The sequence below is a fragment of the Bombina bombina genome, chromosome 1 (assembly GCF_027579735.1).
Source record: "Bombina bombina isolate aBomBom1 chromosome 1, aBomBom1.pri, whole genome shotgun sequence".
NCBI classification, from domain to species: Eukaryota; Metazoa; Chordata; class Amphibia; order Anura; family Bombinatoridae; genus Bombina; species Bombina bombina.
Window position 1 is genome coordinate 870,838,051 of NC_069499.1, and position 20,080 is coordinate 870,858,130.

The following is a 20,080-nucleotide window of genomic DNA, read 5'->3' on the forward strand; positions in this document are numbered from 1 at the left end:
TCATTTTATCTGGGTATTTTGATATAATAATATCGGCAGGCACTGTATTAGACACCTTATTTCTTAGGGGCTTTCCCAAAGCATAAGCAGAGTCTCATTTTCGCGCCGGTGTGGCGCACTTGTTTTTGAGAGGCATGGCATGCAGTCGCATGTGAGAGGAGCTCTGATACTTAGAAAAGACTTTCTGAAGGCGTCATTGGTATCGTATTCCCCTTTGGGTTTGGTTGGGTCTCAGCAAAGCAGATACCAGGGACTGTAAAGGGGTTAAAGCTTAAAACGGCTCCGGTTCCGTTATTTTAAGGGTTAAAGCTTCCAAATTTGGTGTGCAATATTTTTAAGGCTTTAAGACACTGTGGTGAAAATTTGGTGAATTTTGAACAATTCCTTCATGTTTTTTCGCAATTGCAGTATTAAAGTGTGTTCAGTTTAAAATTTAAAGTGACGGTAACGGTTTTATTTTAAAACGTTTTTTGTACTTTCTTATCAAGTTTATGCCTGTTTAACATGTCTGAACTACCAGATAGACTGTGTTCTGAATGTGGGGAAGCCAGAATTCCTATTCATTTAAATAAATGTGATTTATGTGATAATGACAATGATGCCCAAGATGATTCCTCAAGTGAGGGGAGTAAGCATGGTACTGCATCATTCCCTCCTTCGTCTACACGAGTCTTGCCCACTCAGGAGGCCCCTAGTACATCTAGCGCGCCAATACTCCTTACTATGCAACAATTAACGGCTGTAATGGATAATTCTGTCAAAAACATTTTAGCCAAAATGAACCCTTGTCAGCGTAAGCGTGGCTGCTCTGTTTTAGTTACTGAAGAGCATGACGACGCTGATATTAATATCTCTGAAGGGCCCCTAACCCAATCTGAGGGGGCCAGGGAGGTTTTGTCTGAGGGAGAAATTACTGATTCAGGGAACATTTCTCATCAGGCTGAATCTGATGTGATTACATTTAAATTTAAGTTGGAACACCTCCGCATTTTGCTTAAGGAGGTATTATCCACTCTGGATGATTGTGAAAAGTTGGTCATCCCAGAGAAACTATGTAAAATGGACAAGTTCCTAGAGGTGCCGGGGCTCCCAGAAGCTTTTCCTATACCCAAGCGGGTGGCGGACATTGTTAATAAAGAATGGGAAAGGCCCGGTATTCCTTTCGTCCCTCCCCCCATATTTAAAAAATTGTTTCCTATGGTCGACCCCAGAAAGGACTTATGGCAGTCAGTCCCCAAGGTCGAGGGAGCGGTTTCTACTTTAAACAAACGCACCACTATACCCATAGAGGATAGTTGTGCTTTCAAAGATCCTATGGATAAAAAATTAGAAGGTTTGCTTAAAAAGATGTTTGTTCAGCAGGGTTACCTTCTACAACCCATTTCATGCATTGTCCCTGTCACTACAGCCGCATATTTCTGGTTTGATGAACTGATAAAGGTGCTCGATAGTGATTCTCCTCCTTATGAGGAGATTATGGACAGAATCAATGCTCTCAAATTGGCTAATTCTTTCACTCTAGACGCCACTTTGCAATTGGCTAGGTTAGCGGCTAAGAATTCTGGGTTTGCTATTGTGGCGCGCAGAGCGCTTTGGTCGGCTGATGCGTCTTCCAAGAACAAGCTACTAAACATTCCTTTCAAGGGGAAAACGCTGTTTGGCCCTGACTTGAAAGAGATTATCTCTGATATCACTGGGGGTAAGGGCCACGCCCTTCCTCAGGATCGGCCTTTCAAGGCAAAAAATAGACCTAATTTTCGTCCCTTTCGTAAAAACGGACCAGCCCAAAGTGCTACGTCCTCTAAGCAAGAGGGTAATACTTCTCAAGCCAAGCCAGCTTGGAGACCAATGCAAGGCTGGAACAAGGGAAAGCAGGCCAAGAAACCTGCCACTGCTACCAAGACAGCATGAAATATTGGCCCCCGATCCGGGACCGGATCTGGTGGGGGGCAGACTCTCTCTCTTCGCTCAGGCTTGGGCAAGAGATGTTCTGGATCCTTGGGCGCTAGAAATAGTCTCCCAGGGTTATCTTCTGGAATTCAAGGGACTTCCCCCAAGGGGAAGGTTCCACAGGTCTCAGTTGTCTTCAGACCACATAAAAAGACAGGCGTTCTTACATTGTGTAGAAGACCTGTTAAAAATGGGAGTGATTCATCCTGTTCCATTAAGAGAACAAGGGATGGGGTTCTACTCCAATCTGTTCATAGTTCCCAAAAAAGAGGGAACGTTCAGACCAATCTTAGATCTCAAGATCTTAAACAAATTTCTCAAGGTCCCATCGTTCAAGATGGAAACCATTCGAACTATCCTTCCTTCCATCCAGGAAGGTCAATTCATGACCACGGTGGATTTAAAGGATGCGTATCTACATATTCCTATCCACAAGGAACATCATCGGTTCCTAAGGTTTGCATTCCTGGACAAACATTACCAGTTTGTGGCGCTTCCTTTCGGATTAGCCACTGCTCCAAGGATTTTCACAAAGGTACTAGGGTCCCTTCTAGCGGTGCTAAGACCAAGGGGCATTGCAGTAGTACCTTACCTGGACGATATTCTGATTCAAGCGTCGTCCCTCCCTCGAGCAAAGGCTCACACGGACATCGTCCTGGCCTTTCTCAGATCTCACGGCTGGAAAGTGAACGTGGAAAAGAGTTCACTATCCCCGTCAACAAGGGTTCCCTTCTTGGGAACAATTATAGACTCCTCAGAAATGAGGATTTTTCTAACAGAGGCCAGAAAAACAAAACTTCTGGACTCTTGTCGGATACTTCATTCCGTTCCTCTTCCTTCCGTAGCTCAGTGCATGGAAGTGATCGGGTTGATGGTAGCGGCAATGGACATAGTTCCTTTTGCGCGCATTCATCTAAGACCATTACAACTGTGCATGCTCAGTCAGTGGAATGGGGACTATACAGACTTGTCTCCAAAGATACAAGTAAATCAGAGGACCAGAGACTCACTCCGTTGGTGGCTGTCCCTGGACAACCTGTCACAAGGGATGACATTCCGCAGACCAGAGTGGGTCATTGTCACGACCGACGCCAGTCTGATGGGCTGGGGCGCGGTCTGGGGATCCCTGAAAGCTCAGGGTCTTTGGTCTCGGGAAGAATCTCTTCTACCGATAAATATTCTGGAACTGAGAGCGATATTCAATGCTCTCAAGGCTTGGCCTCAGCTAGCGAGGACCAAGTTCATACGGTTTCAATCAGACAACATGACGACTGTTGCGTACATCAACCATCAGGGGGGAACAAGGAGTTCCCTAGCGATGGAAGAAGTGACCAAGATTATTCTATGGGCGGAGTCTCACTCCTGCCACCTGTCTGCTATCCACATCCCGGGAGTGGAAAATTGGGAAGCGGATTTTCTGAGTCGTCAGACATTGCATCCGGGGGAGTGGGAACTCCATCCGGAAATCTTTGCCCAAGTCACTCAGCTGTGGGGCATTCCAGACATGGATCTAATGGCCTCTCGTCAGAACTTCAAAGTTCCCTCCTACGGGTCCAGATCCAGGGATCCCAAGGCGGCTCTAGTGGATGCACTAGTAGCACCTTGGACCTTCAAACTAGCTTATGTGTTCCCGCCGTTTCCTCTCATCCCCAGGCTGGTAGCCAGGATCAATCCGGAGTGGGCGTCGGTGATCTTGATCGCTCCTGCGTGGCCACGCAGGACTTGGTATGCAGATCTGGTGAATATGTCATCGGCTCCACCTTGGAAGCTACCTTTGAGACGAGACCTTCTTGTTCAGGGTCCGTTCGAACATCCGAATCTGGTTTCACTCCAGCTGACTGCTTGGAGATTGAACGCTTGATTTTATCGAAGCGAGGTTTCTCAGATTCTGTTATCGATACTCTTGTTCAGGCCAGAAAGCCTGTAACTAGAAAGATTTACCACAAAATTTGGAAAAAATATATCTGTTGGTGTGAATCTAAAGGATTCCCTTGGGACAAGGTTAAGATTCCTAGGATTCTATCCTTCCTTCAAGAAGGATTGGAAAAAGGATTATCGGCAAGTTCCCTGAAAGGACAGATTTCTGCCTTGTCGGTGTTACTTCACAAAAAGCTGGCAGCTGTGCCAGATGTTCAAGCCTTTGTTCAGGCTCTGGTTAGAATCAAGCCTGTTTACAAACCTTTGACTCCTCCTTGGAGTCTCAATTTAGTTCTTTCAGTTCTTCAGGGGGTTCCGTTTGAACCCTTACATTCCGTTGATATTAAGTTATTATCTTGGAAAGTTTTGTTTTTAGTTGCAATTTCTTCTGCTAGAAGAGTTTCAGAATTATCTGCTCTGCAGTGTTCTCCTCCTTATCTGGTGTTCCATGCAGATAAGGTGGTTTTACGTACTAAACCTGGTTTTCTTCCAAAAGTTGTTTCTAACAAAAACATTAACCAGGGGATTATCGTACCTTCTCTGTGTCCGAAACCAGTTTCAAAGAAGGAACGTTTGTTGCACAATTTGGATGTTGTTCGCGCTCTAAAATTCTATTTAGATGCTACAAAGGATTTTAGACAAACATCTTCCTTGTTTGTTGTTTATTCAGGTAAAAGGAGAGGTCAAAAAGCAACTTCTACCTCTCTCTCTTTTTGGATTAAAAGCATCATCAGATTGGCTTACGAGACTGCCGGACGGCAGCCTCCCGAAAGAATCACAGCTCATTCCACTAGGGCTGTGGCTTCCACATGGGCCTTCAAGAACGAGGCTTCTGTTGATCAGATATGTAGGGCAGCGACTTGGTCTTCACTGCACACTTTTACCAAATTTTACAAGTTTGATACTTTTGCTTCTTCTGAGGCTATTTTTGGGAGAAAGGTTTTGCAAGCCGTGGTGCCTTCCATTTAGGTGACCTGATTTGCTCCCTCCCTTCATCCGTGTCCTAAAAGCTTTGGTATTGGTTCCCACAAGTAAGGATGACGCCGTGGACCGGACACACCTATGTTGGAGAAAACAGAATTTATGTTTACCTGATAAATTTCTTTCTCCAACGGTGTGTACGGTCCACGGCCCGCCCTGGTTTTTTAATCAGGTCTGATAATTTATTTTCTTTAACTACAGTCACCACGGTACCATATGGTTTCTCCTATGCAAATATTCCTCCTTAACGTCGGTCGAATGACTGGGGTAGGCGGAGCCTAGGAGGGATCATGTGACCAGCTTTGCTGGGCTCTTTGCCATTTCCTGTTGGGGAAGAGAATATCCCACAAGTAAGGATGACGCCGTGGACCGGACACACCGTTGGAGAAAGAAATTTATCAGGTAAACATAAATTCTGTTTTTTTAATTTGATCGCATTTGGCAGTGAACTGGTGGCATGAAATATACCAAATGGGCCTAGATCAATACTTTGGGTTGTCTTATACACTAAAGCTAAAATTAACCCTACAAGCTCCCTAATTAACTCCTTCACTGCTGGGCATAATACACGTGTGGTGCGCAGCGGCATTTAGCGGCCTTCTATTTACCAAAAAGCAACGCCAAAGCCATATATGTCTTCTATTTCTGAACAAAGGGGATCCCAGAGAAGCATTTACAACCGTTTATGCCATAATTGCACAAGTTGTTTGTAAATAATTTCAGTGAGAAACCTAAAGTTTGTGAAAAAATATGTGAAAAAGTGAACGATTTTTTTTGTTTGATCGCATTTGGCGGTGAAATGGTGGCATGAAATATACCAAAATGGGCCTAGACCAATACTTTGGGATGTCTTCTAAAAATATATATATACATGTCAAGGGATATTCAGGGATTCCTGAAAGATATCAGTGTCCCAATTTAACTAGCGCTAATTTTGAAAAAAAGTGGTTTGGAAATAGCAAAGTACTACTTGTATTTATTGCCCTATAACTTGCAAAGAACATGTAAACATTGGGTATTTCTAAACTCAGGACAAAATTTAGAAACTATTTAGCATGGGTGTTTTTTGGTGGTTGTAGATGTGTAACAGATTTTGGAGGTCAAAGTTAGAAAAAGTGTGTTTTTTCCCTCACATTTTATATATTTTTTTTATAGTAAATTATAAGATATAATGAAAATAATGGAATCTTTAGAAAGTCCATTTAATGGCGAGAAAAACTGTATATAATATGTGTGGGTACAATAAATGAGTAAGAGGAAAATTACAGCTAAGCACAAACACTGCAAAAATGTAAAAATAGCCCAAACAGACAGAAAAATGGAAAAGTGCTATGGTCATTAAGGGGGTTAAAGGGACAGTCAAGTCCAAAAAAAAACATTCATGATTAAGATAGGGCATGTAATTTTAAACAACTTTCCAATTTACTTTTATCACCAATTTTGCTTTTTTCTCTTGATATTCTTAGTTGAAAGCTAAACCTAGGAGGTTCATATGCTAATTTCTTAGACCTTGAAGGCCTCCTCTAATCTAAGTGAATTTTGATAGTTTTTCACCACTAGAGGGTATTAGTTCATGTGTTTCATATAGTTAACATTGAGCTTATGCTCGTGAATTTACCTTGGAGACAGCTCTGATTGGCTAAAATGCAAGTCTGTCAAAAGAACTGAAATAAGGGGGCAGTCTGCTGAGGCTTAGATACAAGGTAATTACAGAGGTAAAACGTGTATAATTATAACTGTGTTGGTTATGCAAAACTGGGGAATTGGTAATTTAAGGGATTATCTATCTTTTAAAACAACAAAAATTCTGGTGTTGACTGTCCCTTTAAGTCTTGACTAAGGACCTCATATAGGCTCGATAACTAGAAAGCAAAGAAAATTGGATAATATAAGTAAATTAGAAAGTTGTTTAAAATTGTATATTCTATCTGAATCATGAAAGAAAAATGTTTGGTTTTAGGTCCCTTTATTAAGCATATACAAAAATTTCAGTATAAAATAGTATAAAAACTTGAAATACCTCCACTTAGTGTAAAGCTCCTGTAACACATTGAAGCCTTTCTTGGGCTTCCAACCGATGTAAGTCGTACTCTGTCAGGAAACAACTAGACAAAAGAGTCCACTTTTGGACCTCAAGTTACTCAGACAGAGCAATTATATTAGTGGATTCTCTTGGGCAATGAATAAGGCATAGCATGATATATAATACAGAAAACAAACGGCTAACAACATAAAGTTTCTTAAACAAAAAGCTACTTGCATAAAATCAGTATGATATAATATGAGAGGAAGGGTCAGCAGCAGAGCTAGAGATTACACAATCTGGGGTTTCAGATAACACAGTATACAGACCAACCTGTAAAATTAGATAAATTACTCTAGAGGCAAACTCCCAAAATACCCTGTAAACAAAAAAATGACACCAGACCCATGAAAGTTCTAATAGTGACATGAGAATACTTTTGAAATTTCAACATGAATAAAAGTATCTAGATCAGGGTTATCACCTGACCGGGAATGACCCTGATGGTTCGGTTTTCCGTTTGTGTGTCCGGGTTTGAAGCTGAGTCAGACCTGGAAATGCAAAAGTTCTGGTTTGGGGTGAAACAGCCAAAAAAGGTGACGTTGTGCATTTGAAACATACTGCACATGCCTACAATTATTTCTCTCTTGTGTGTGTGTTTTTGTGTAGTAGTTTGTTTGTGCCTTTATGTGTGAGTGTGTGTGTCTTTGTGCTTGTCAGTGTCTTTCTGTGTTTGTGAAAGAGTGAGTGCATTTGTGTGTGTGAGAAAATGTGTGAAAGCATTAGTGTCTCTGTGTGTAAGAGAGAAAGAGTGTGTGTGTGTGTGAGTGTCTGTGAGTGTGTGAATATCTGTTTGAGTTTTGTGTTTATGTGCTATTATACATGGTGTGTAATTTTGCTGCGCTGTGCACAGAAATATCTCTATATGAAGTCCATATCATCAATATAATATAGCCCCCCTGCCCACAATTGGACAAAAATAAACGTATTAGTGGACATTAAAACTAAAAGATAAATCAAGCACAAAATACAGAAACAAGCAAACAATAATAACATTAGCTCACTCCAGTTGTGCCTTGGTAATTTGGGATATTTCATCTTTAATAGAAATACATTAGTTTGATAAATTTATTGTGCTAGGGATAAATAGGAAAACATTAGAGAGGCTTAAAGGGACACTAAACCCAAAATGTTTCTTTCATGATTCAGATAGAGAATACAAATTTAAACAATATTACAATTTACTTCTATTATTTATTTTGCTACATTTTTTAGATATCCTTAGTTGAAGAAAAAGCAATCCACATGGGTGAGCCAATCTCGCAAGGCTTCTATGTGCAGGAACCAATCGGCAGCTACTGAGCCTATCTAGATATGCTTTTCAGCCAAGATTATCAAGAGAATAAAACAAATTATATAATAGAAGTAAATTAGAAAGTTGTTTAAAATTGTATGCTCTTTTTAAATCATGAAAGAAAAAATGTGGGTTTCATGTCCCTTTAAGACTGCAGTAAATTGGCTTTTATTCTTCAAATGTAAAAAATAATAATAGGGTTTAAAAAAAATCTCTGATGAACGCATTTATCAAAAGGCACGCGCATGATTGTCTGATGAGTTTTTATCCCTGAGAGTAAATAAACATGGCGGTCGTCATTGTAGATTTGCAGATCAAAAGAAGAGATTAGTCAAGTCTTTGTATTGTAGGATGTTGTAAAACTGTTTTGACTGTTATGTAAAATGTTTATTTTTTTTTTCTCCACAACTAGCTCAGCGATCAGCCCAGGAGCTACCACAGGTGGAAAAATATAATATGAACAGTTGCTCAGTGATTGGCGGTCTAGAGATGGTGATCACAGGAGCCAACTTCCTACCAGAATCCAAAGTGATTTTTGTAGAGAAAGGGCAAGGTGAGACTCAGTTTAATACTATCTTTCTGCAACTATAATTATAAGCATGCTGTATGACATTTTACTAAGTTTACTATTTTTCTGTCCAACACCAGTTCCACTGACCCATATATAGAAGGCACATCCAATCTCGATGTCTAAGTATAGTTGAGATGATGCATGCATTAACTCTTTGTACCTTTCTGATTATTAAAGTTTGTTTAAGAATGAGAGCATTAGTTAAACCTTGGTCATATTTTAAGAACTTCAAGAAATGGTGTTGGACGTCCCTGGTTTATGTTAATATGTTTAATGAATATATTTTTGCCTATGTTTCCATTGATACATTATAAATGCAGTCCTTTTCTCCAGTAAAAAGTGGAGGTTCTCTGTTTTTCAATCAATGTTATGTCAAAATTAAACTTTCATTGTTCAGAGAGCATGTAATTTCCTTCTTTATATGAGGAGAGTCCATGGCATAATTCCTTACTATTGGGAAATACTGAACCTGGCCACCAGGAGGAGGCAAAGACACCCCAGCCAAAGGTTTAAATACTCCCCCTACTTCCCTCATATCCCAGTCATTCTTTGCCTTTCGTCACAGGAGGTTGACAGAGAAGTGTCAGAAGATTTGGTCTAGTTCCTTATGAAGGGTATCTACCCTTCGAAATGGGACAGGAGTTCTAAGTTGTCTTGTCAGCCTCTCAGTGAGAGCATTGACGAATGTTATAGTCTGGAGATGCATGGAAAGTCTTTCTGCGACAGTATCCAGACTCATATTAACAGCTCCTAAGCAGTCGGTGTTGACGAGTTTCACTGCCTGCTTCCATCACTCAAGTCCATGTCAGGAGCGATGCTACAAGACTCTCAAACTTGAGAGGCTGTGTTTCTGTTCCACGGCATAGATTCCGGTAAGATCGTTTAATTTTTTTACACATATGATAACGCAAAAAGACAGGATCACAGTGTGGCTCCTTTTATCTAAATGGAATCAAGGGTTAATGTCTCCAGAGGGGGATTATTGAACAGTGGGGATTAATCACATAAATTTATTTGATTATGCTGCGACATGTGTGAGATGAGGCTCAGGCAAATGTTGGAGCCTACAGGGTTTTTTTACTTTAATTTTGGGAGCTGCGCATCCTGAAAGGCTTGGTGCTTTTTTTTTGCTATTGTAGCAGGGGCGGTCCTCATTGCGCACCACGTGACCGGGGACTTGGAAGCCGTCTCAGTCCTGGAATAAATCCAAACAGAGCAAGAAGTCCGCCGAGACAAAGTCGGCATGAAAGGCGGCCCCCAATCGGGCTCTGGATCATGTAGGGGGCAGACTGTCGCTCTTTTAAGATGCTTGGTTTGGGGACGTACAAGACTCGTGGGTCCTGGAGGTCATCACTCAGGTGTACAAGATAGGTTTCAGGTCTCATCCACCCAGGGGCAGATTCCTCCTATCAAACCTGTCTTCAAGGCCAGAAAAGAGAGAAGCCTTTCTGGGGTGCGTGAGGGATCTCTCCTCCCTAGTCATTGTCCCGGTACCTCTTGCAGAAAGAGGTCTGGGGTACTATTCAAACCTTTTTGTGGTCCCAAAGAAGGGAACTTTCCGTCCAATTCTGGACCTAAAGTGCTTAAACAAATTTCTATCTGTCCCCTTGTTCAAGATGGAGACGATGTGGTTCATCCTTTCCTTAGTTCAGGAAGGACAGTTCATGACCGCTATAGATCTGAAGAATGCTTACCTTCACGTTACAGTACACAAGGGACATTTCAAGTTCCTAAGTTTGCGTTCCTGGACCAGCACTTCCAGTTTATTGCACTTCCGTTTGGTCTACCTACTGCTCCAAGAGTTTTTACAAAGGTTCTAGGGGCTCTGCTAGCAGTTGCCAGAACCAGAGTTATAGTTATTCAAGCACCATCTTGTCGTCTGGCAGAAAACCGTTCAAAATCTCTTCTGTTGCTTCTTTGACCTCATGGATGGAAGATAAACTTAGAAACGAGTTCTCTTATTCCCAGTACCAGGGTGGAATTCCTGGGTACTATAATAGACTCCATATCCATGAGGATATTCCTTACAGACCAGAGACGTTACAAGCTAACTTCAAATTGTCTTGCCCTCCAGACCTCCTTAAAGGGGCATAACCTAATTTTTTTTCTTTCATGATTCAAATAGAGCATGCAATTTTAAGCAACTTTATAATTTACTTTTTCTTCGTTATCTTGCTATCTGTATTTAAAAAACAGGTTTGTGATCCATAAGAGCCGGCCCATTTTTGGTTGAGAACCTGGGTTATGCTTGCTTATTGGTGGGTAAATGTAAGCCTCCAATAAGCAATGGGGCTGAACCTAAAATGGGCTGGCTGCTAAGATTTACATTCCTGCTTTTAAAATAAAGATAGCAAGAGAACGAAGAAAAATTGATAATAGGAGTAAATTAGAAAGTTGCTTAAAATGTCATGCACTATCTGAATCATGAAAGAAAAAAAAAATGTGGGTTCATTGTCCCTTTAAGGACCTCTGTGGCTCGGTGTATGGAGGTGATTGGTCTCATGGTGTCCAGCATGGACATCATTCATTTTGCCAGATTCCATCTCAGACCACTTTAGCTGTGCATGCTGAGACAGTGGAACAGAGATTATTCGGATCTGTCTCAACAGATTTCTCTGGACAACCAGTCAAGAGAATCGCTCCCATGGTGGCCCTGTCCAGATTACCTGTCCCAAGGGACATCCTTCTTGAGACCATCCTGGGAGATTGTGACTACGGACGCAAGTCTATCAGGATGGGGAGCTGTTTGGGGTGCCAGGAATGCACAGGGACTGTGGACTCGAGAGGAATCCCTCCTCCCGATCAACATTCTGGAACTTTGAGCAATCTTCAATGCTCTGAAGGCTTAGCCTCTTCTGGGTTCATCCCAGTTTATCAGATTCCAATCAGACAACATAACCTTGGTGTCTTACATCAACCATCAGGGGGGAATGAGGAGCTCCCTAGTAATGAGGGAAGTATCTTGGATTCTGGAATGGGCGGAGGCCCATTACTTGTCGCTGTCAGCGATCCATATTCCGGGTGTGGACAACTGGGAAGCGGATTTCCTCAGCAGACCATCCTTTCATCCGGGGGAATGGTCTCTCCATCCCGAGGTGTTTGTGGAGATTTGCAACAAATGAGGGACACCGGAGCTAGATCTCATGGCGTCCCTGTTCAATTCCAAGCTACCCAGATATGGGTCGCGGTCCAGGGATCCTCAAGTGGAGCTAATAGATGCATTAGCAGTGCCTTGGAGGTTCAATCTAATTTACATTTTCCCGCCGTTACCACTTCTTCCTCGTGTAGTGGCCTGCATCAAGCAGGAGCAGGCATCAGTGATACTGATTACTCCATCGTGGCCACAAAGGATGTGGTTCGCGGACCTGGTGAGGATGTCCTCATCTCCTCCGTGGAAGTTACCTTGTCGCAGGGATCTGCTGGAACAGGATCCTTTTGTTCTTCACAATCTAGATTCTCTGAGGCTGACTGCGTGGAGATTGAACGCTTAGTCTTAGCCAAGAGAATTTCTATGAGAGGTTTATTGACACTCTCATTCAGGCTTGTAAGCCTGTTACTCGTTGCATCTAACGCAAGGTGTGGAGAGCTTACTTATTCTAGTGTGAAGAGCATGGTTAAGCCTGGCATAGGGTTAAGGCTGCCAGGATCTTTCCTTTCTCCAGGAGGGTCTGGAGAAGGGCCTTTCTGCCAGTTCCCTGAGGGGACAGATTTCGACCCTTTCTGTTTTGCAGCACAGGAGGCTCGCTGAGCTCCCTTACGTGCAATCTTTTGTTAAGGCTCTTATTAGGATAATACCTGTGTTTAGATCTAACGCTCCACCTTTGAATTTGAATCTTGTACTTAAGCTTTTGCAACGGGCTCCGTGTAAGCATATGCTGACGATTGACATTAAATTGTTGTCCTGGAATGTTCTCTTTCTATTGGCTATTGTGTCGGCATACAGAGATTCTGAAATGGCTGCATTGCAATGTGAGCCTCCTTATATGGTGTTCCATACTGATAAGGCTGTCCTACGTACCCGCTTGGGTTTTCTACCTAAGGTGGTGTCTGATTGTAACATCAATCAGGAGGTTGTGGTTCTTTCCTTATGTCCTAGTCCTTCTTCGAAGGAACGTTTACTTTATAATCTGGATGTGGTTCGAGCTTGAAAGTTTTATCTTCAAGCTACTAAGGATTTTAGGCAAACTTCTTCCTTGTTTGTTATCTACTCTGGGAAGCGAAAGGGTCTGAAGGCTTTTTTCGACTTCCTTATCTTTTTGGTTGAGGAGTGTTATACGCTTAGCTTACGAGTCAGCGGGACTTAGACCTCCTCAGAGGATTACGGCTCATTCCACTAGATTGGTGGCTTCCTCTTGGGCCTTTAAGAACGTGGCCTCTATGGATCAAATTTGTAAGGCGGCTACCTGGTCCTCCTTACATACTTTTTCAAAATTCTACAAGTTTGACGTTTTTGCTTCGGCTGAAGCAGCTTTTTGGAGAAAGGTTTTACAGGCTGTGATGCCCTCAGATTAGGGTCCGCATTTCTTTTACCCCTCCCATTATTATTCAGTCTCCTCTAGAGCTTGGGTATAGTTTCCCAACAGTAAGGAATGATGCAGTGGAATCTCCTCATATTAAGAAGGAAAACATAAATTATGCTTACATGATAATTTCATTTCGTTCTGTATGAGGAGAGTCCACGGCCCCCGCCCGTATACTCCGATGGGCGGACCAAAATTTGTTTTTCTCTTTCGGCACTATTTATACCCTGATATTTCTCCTAATGTTCCTTGTTCCCTTGGCAGAATGACTGGGATATGAGGGAAGTAGGGGGAGTATTTAAGCCTTTGGCTGGGGTGTCTTTGCCTCCTCCTGGTGGCCAGGTTCAGTATTACCCAACAGTAAGGAATGATGCTGTAGACTCTCCTCATACGGAAGGAAATTAAATTATCAGGTAAGCATAATTTATGTTTTTAAAAGACTTTTAAATTGACTTACTTGTTTTACTTGTATTTGCTATTATCAGGTTTAGTTCATCATCTTAGATGGAAAGGTTTAGGAGCAGCCATGCACTGCTGGGAGCTAGCTGGTGATTGGTGGCTACACACTTATGCATTGTGTCATTGGTTCATCATATGTGCTTAGCTAGCTCCCAGTAGTGCATTGCTGCTCTGGAGCTGACTTAATTATCCCCTTTGCAGGGGTTAAACATATAGTTATGTGAAAGCAACAGTAATGCTCTAACAGAGTATATCATTTTATTTTTACACTTTTATGTCCCTTAATATTTGCTACTGACATTTTTCTTTGTGTTATTTTTGTCACCACTATATATCATTACTGCAGCTCAGCACCTGTGCTTAGACGTTAGTAAACAAAAACAGAAATTCCTTGACCTTTGAAAGAAGGACTTACAGTAACACAAGATAGCATCTAGCATGTTGTACTATTTATTTCTACTTCCATATTAATCATCTTTAGCCCCAATGAGCTTTCTTGACAGATAATTTTCTATAAAATTTTGCAGGGCATTTGGCAACAAAATAAGGTGACAGTGAATTATTTATCAATTTGCGAGCAGACAGAATTCACGTGTACTGAACTTGTCCGTATCTTATCGCAAATTGTGGGGCGAATGTGTTATTTACCATTGCACAAGGGAACACTCGTGCAGTACCTCCAACCAATTGTGTGAGAGTAGCCCTGGTCTAATGAATCTGGGGGGATTTTCATCTTCCAACTCCAGTTTGGCAGAGAGAGTTTATGGAGCAGTAGTTTAAACCGCTGCTTCATAACTATCAGTTGCAGGCTCAAATGAGCGAGCCTGCAACCAATCAGAGCATTCGCCTTGTAATAAATTGTGCCCTAAGAATATCAATGGTTAAGGAGGACTGATGTATGCAGGAGGTTATGGGAGACAAAGTTTCTACTGGAGGTCATGTGTGAGAAGGGACTGAACCAGCTGCATATGGTCATTAGTTTGCTTTAGTTTTTATTTAGCCAATTATCCATCAAATTACATACATTACTTAAAGCGACACCACACCATTTTTTTAAATTATGTTAGATGTTTAAAGTTTTAGTTTCCATAAAGCAGTGCGTGCCACCATCTTTTAACCTAAGATTTTCTTCTCTGCTGAGGCCAATTAGGGACAGCTTAGGGACTAGACTTGTCAACCTATGGCTGTGGGGAATATAATTGTGTTAAAGGGATAGGAAAGTCAAAATTAAACTTACATGATCTGATAGAGCATGTAATTTTAAGACCCTTTTAAATTCACTTCTATTTTCAAATGTGCTTTGTTCTCTTGGTATCCATTGTTGAAAAGGAATACACACATATCCTACACTAGTGGGAACTGCTGCTTTTGTGATTGGCTTTCTAGATGTGTTCATCTTGCTGCCAGTAGTACAATATTGTTCCTTCAGCAAAGGATAACAAGAGAATGAAGCAAATTTGATAATAGAAGTAGGTTGGAAAGTTGTTTAACCCCTTAATGACCAAGGATGTACGCCACACGTCCTCAAAAAAAATACAGTTAATGACCGAGGACGTGTGGCGTACGTCCTTGGTCTGGAAAGCAGCTGGAAGCGATCCTGCTCGCTTCCAGCTGCTTTCCGGTTATTGCAGTGATGCCTCGATATGGAGGCATCCTGCAATAACCCCCCTTGGCCATCCGATGCAGAGAGAGCCACTCTGTGGCCCTCTCTGCACCGGACATCGGTGGCCGGTATCGTTGGTGGGTGGGAGCAAGTCTGTGAGGCGGGTGGGCGGCCATCGATGCGCCGATTGGAGTGGAGGAGGGCGGGATGGGCGGGAGCGCGCATGGGAGCGCGCGCATGCACGGGGGGCAGCGGGCGGGCGCGTGCACGGGGCGGGAGCGGGAGGGAACCGCTACACTACAGAAAAATAACTGTAAAACAGTGAAAAAATAAAAAGTTTTAAAAGCTGTAAGCTACACTACTGAAAAGGGCATTTTTTAAAAAAAAAAAGGCATATTTTTTTACTAAACTGGGTACTGGCAGACAGCTGCCAGTACCCAAGATGGCGCCCATTAAGGCAGAGGGGGAGGGTTAGAGAGCTGTTTGGTGGGGGATCAGTGAGGCTGGGAGCTAAGGGGGGATCCTACACAGCAGTATATGTAAATATGCTAAAAAAAAACACACACAAAAAGCCCAAATATAGCTTTTATTTTAGTACTGGCAGAGTTTCTGCCAGTACTTAAGATGGCGGGGACAATTGTGGGGTGGGGGAGGGAAGAGAGCTGTTTGGGAGGGATCAGGGGGTCTCATGTTTCAGGTGGGAGGCTGAGCTCTACACTAAAGCTAAAATTAACCCTGCAAGCTCCCTACAAGCTACATAATTAACCCCTTCACTGCTAGCCATAATACACGTGTGAAATGCAGCGGCATTTGGCGGCCTTCTAATTACCAAAAAGCAACGCCAAAGCCATATATGTCTGCTATTTCTGAACAAAGGGGATCCCAGAGAAGCATTTACAACCATTTGTGCCATAATTGCACAAGCTGTTTGTAAATGATTTCAGTGAGAAACCTAAAATTGTGAAAAATGTAACGTTTTTTTTAATTTGATCGCATTTGGCGGTGAAATGGTGGCATGAAATATACCAAAATTGGCTTAGATCAATACTTGGGGTTGTCTACTACACTACACTAAAGCTAAAATTATCCCTAAAAGCTCCCTACATGCTCCATAATTAACCCCTTCACTGCTGGGCATAATACACGTGTAGTGCGCAGTGGCATTTAGCAGCCTTCTAATTACTAAAAAGCAACGCCAAAGCCATATATGTCTGCTATTTCTGAACAAAGGGGATCCAAGAGAAGAATTTACAACCATTTAAGCCATAATTGCACAAGCTGTTTGTATATAATTTCAGTGAGAAACCAAAAGTTTGTGAAAAAATTAGTAAAAAAGTGAACGATTTTTTGTATTTAATCGCATTTGGCGGTGAAATGGTGGCATGAAATATACCAAAATGGGCCTAGATGAATACTTTGGGATGTCTACTAAAAAAAAATATATATACATGTCAATGGATATTCAGAGATTCCTGAAAGATATTAGTGTTCTAATGTAACTAGCGCTAATTTTGAAAAATAATGGTTTAGAAATAGCAAAGTGCTACTTGTATTTATGGCCCTATAACTTACAAAAAAAGCAAAGAACATGTAAACATTGGGTATTTCTGAACTCAGGACAAAATTTAGAAACTATTTAGCACGGGTGTTTTTTGGTGGTTGTAGATGTGTAACAGATTTTGGGGGTCATAGTTAGAAAAAGTGTGTTTTTTTCCATTTTTTCCTCATATTTTATATTTTTTTTATAGTACATTATAAGATATGATGAAAATAATGGTATCTTTAGAAAGTCCATTTAATGGCGAGAAAAACGGTATATAATATGTGTGGGTACAGTAAATGAGTAAGAGGAAAATTACAGCTAAACACAAACACCGCAGAAATGTAAAAATAGCCTTGGTCCCAAACGGACAGAAAATGGAAAAGTGCTGTGGTCATTAAGGGGTTAAAATTCTATGTTCTATCCAAATCATGAAATACATTTTTGGGGTTTCCTGTCTCTTTAAGTCTGGGGTCTGCACATTTACTTCTAACAGGCACTAGAAAGCCCACAAGTTCCACAATTTAATTACAGGGGAAGTGGGACAAAATAAATAATTAAAGCATGTTGCATGTCTTTTACTACACATTATTAAACATTTCATAGTACAAAGTCAAGGTGTTTAGTGTCTGTTTAATTGTATTAGCCCTACCACCAGAGTCTACACAGTATGCAGGCAATTAAAGGGTTAACAATACATTAGACTCGTGTTTTATCATACAAGGGACAGCATTCAGACAAAATATGTTATACGTGAAATAGTTAATTGGAAATTTACTCAACATGTTTGTCTTGCATATTCATTTTGATTTTTAGAATATTTAAATTTAAGCTTAATCAATGGGAAATGCTTGTTTGTGCTCAAGTTATACTGCATTATTATCACTTATCTATATTCTCGTTAAGGGCGATTTATCAAGCTGAGGCGGACAGCGTTGCACATATGCGCCCATGTCGGCCGCAGCTTGCCTCTGGCGGGCTGAATTCCCCTGGCGGAATTCAGGATTGCACACAAACACTATTTTGCAAAACGAAGAGATTCGTTGGCCGTCAGATTTTGCAGATCAACTGCAAACGGCGATATCAAAAGTGATCCATGCCTTACCATGTTCTTCTAAGCACAAGCGTAAGGTCGCATCATGGCGGCCCGGCCCACGGGTTGTCTACGCCTGTGGAAATTTCTGAGCCGTTATACGATAACAAGGCCCACACCTACTCTTCAGAGGAGGCCCTTTCTGGGTCAGAGTCCGAGTCATCTAAACCTCCGGCGGCGGAGGAGCCTGACACTAGGTTTAGGATGGAAAATTTACGCTTTTTGCTGAGGCAAGTGCTTGCTACTCTAGAAACTTCCAGAAGATCCTGCAATTCCAAAGCTTGATAAGGTATATGAGGACAGGGTGGTGCCTCAGGCCTTCCCGGTTCCTGCTAAGATGGCAAATATTATTAAGAATGAATGGGAGCGATTAGTTCCTTCCTTTTCCCCTTTTTCTTCCTTTAAGAAACTGTTCCCCATCGTGGACTCTCAGCTGGAGCTGTGGGGTACTGTCCCTAAGGTGGATGGTGCTATCCCCACGCTCGCGAAGCAGACAACTATTCCCCTGGAGGATAGTTTGTCGTTTAAAGAGTTCATGGATAAAAAGTATGAAAACATGTTAAGGAACATTTTTAAACACACAGGATTTGGTTTTTCAGCCGGCAGCGGCTATAGCTGCAATCGTCGGAGCAGCGAGATATTGGTGTAAATCCCGGTGTGAAATTTTCAAGGGGGAGACTTCCATCAACGAGATACAGGACAAGATTAAGGCGCTGAAGATTGCCAATTCTTTCATATGTGATGCCAATATGCAAATTATTCACATGAATGCTAAGGTGTCAGGTTTTTCCATTTTAGCTCGCAGGGCTCTGTGGCTAAAGTCTTGGTCTGCGGACATGACCTAAGTCGAGGCTGTTATGCCTGCCTTTTCAAGGAAAGATTCTGTTTGGTCCAGGATTGGATTCGATCATATCCACGGTTACGGGAGGTAAGGAAGCTTTCCTACTGCAGGATAAGAAGGCTAAGCCTAAAGGATCTACTTTTCGTGTCTTTCGTGCAGACAAGGCCCAGCACCAGCAGCCCGCCGCCAAAGCGGACCAGTCCAAGGGAACTTGGAAACTGGCTCATTCTTGGAACAAGTTTAAGCAGAGCAAGAAGCCCGCCGAGATAAAATCGGCATGAAGGGGGGGCCCCGGGACCGGTCTCTGGACCAAGTAGGGGGCAGATTATCTCTCTTCTTAGAACCATGGTTGCAGGACGTTCAGGATCCTTGGGTTCTGGACGTTGTCGCCCAGGGCTACAGGATAGGGTTCAGATCCCATCTGTCCAGGAGCAGATTCCTCCTTTCAAACCTGTCTTCAAGACTGGAAAAGAGAGAAGCCTTTCTAGAATGTGTGAGAGATCTCTCCTCTCTAGGTGTCATCGTACCAGTACCCCAAGCAGAAAGGGGTCTAGGGTACTATTCAAATCTTTTTGTTATTCCAAGTTCCTGAGTGTTCCATCGTTTAAAATGGAAACGATCAGATCTATTCTGCCCCTGGGACAGTTCATGACAACCATAGACTTGAAGGACGCTTACCGTCATGTGCCAATCAACAGGGACCACTTCAAGTTCCTGAGATTTGCGTTTCTGGACTAACACTTCCAGTTTGTGGCCCTTCCTTTTGGTCTGGGGATGGCCCGAGAGTCTTCACGAAGGTTCTGGGGACACTACTTGTGGTGGCCAGAGCCAGAGGCATTGCTGTGGTGCCCTATCTGGACGACATCCTAGTCCAGGAGCCGTCACTCAGTCTTGCAGAGGATCATTCATGGGCTGCTCTTTTACTCCAATCTCACGGTTGGAAGATCAAATCACGGAAGAGTTTCTTGATTCCCAGCCACAGGGTGGAGTTCCTGGGTACGATAATAGACTCTATGTCCATGAAGATTTTTCTCCCAGACCGTCGACGCAGGAAGATTGCATCCTCTTGTCTTGCCCTTCAGTCCTTCTCGAGCCCCTCTGTGGCTCAGTGTATGGAGGTGATCAGACTCATGGTTTCCAGCATAGACGTCATTCCATTCGCCAGGTTCCATCTCAGACCCCTTCAATTTTGCATGTTGAGAAAGTGGAACGGCGATGATTCAGATCT

General features: G+C 42.3%; 1 protein-coding gene across 1 annotated transcript in view; it reads left to right on the forward strand.

Annotated features, from left to right (window-relative positions):
- NFATC3 (nuclear factor of activated T cells 3) overlaps positions 1-8,893 on the forward strand; it is a 455,835-nt gene extending 446,942 nt beyond the window's left edge. The window contains 2 exon segments of the mRNA XM_053715690.1: positions 8,638-8,778; positions 8,874-8,893. Coding sequence (XP_053571665.1) covers positions 8,638-8,778; positions 8,874-8,893 — 161 coding nt within the window.
- Positions 8,894-20,080: the final 11,187 nt, after the last annotated feature.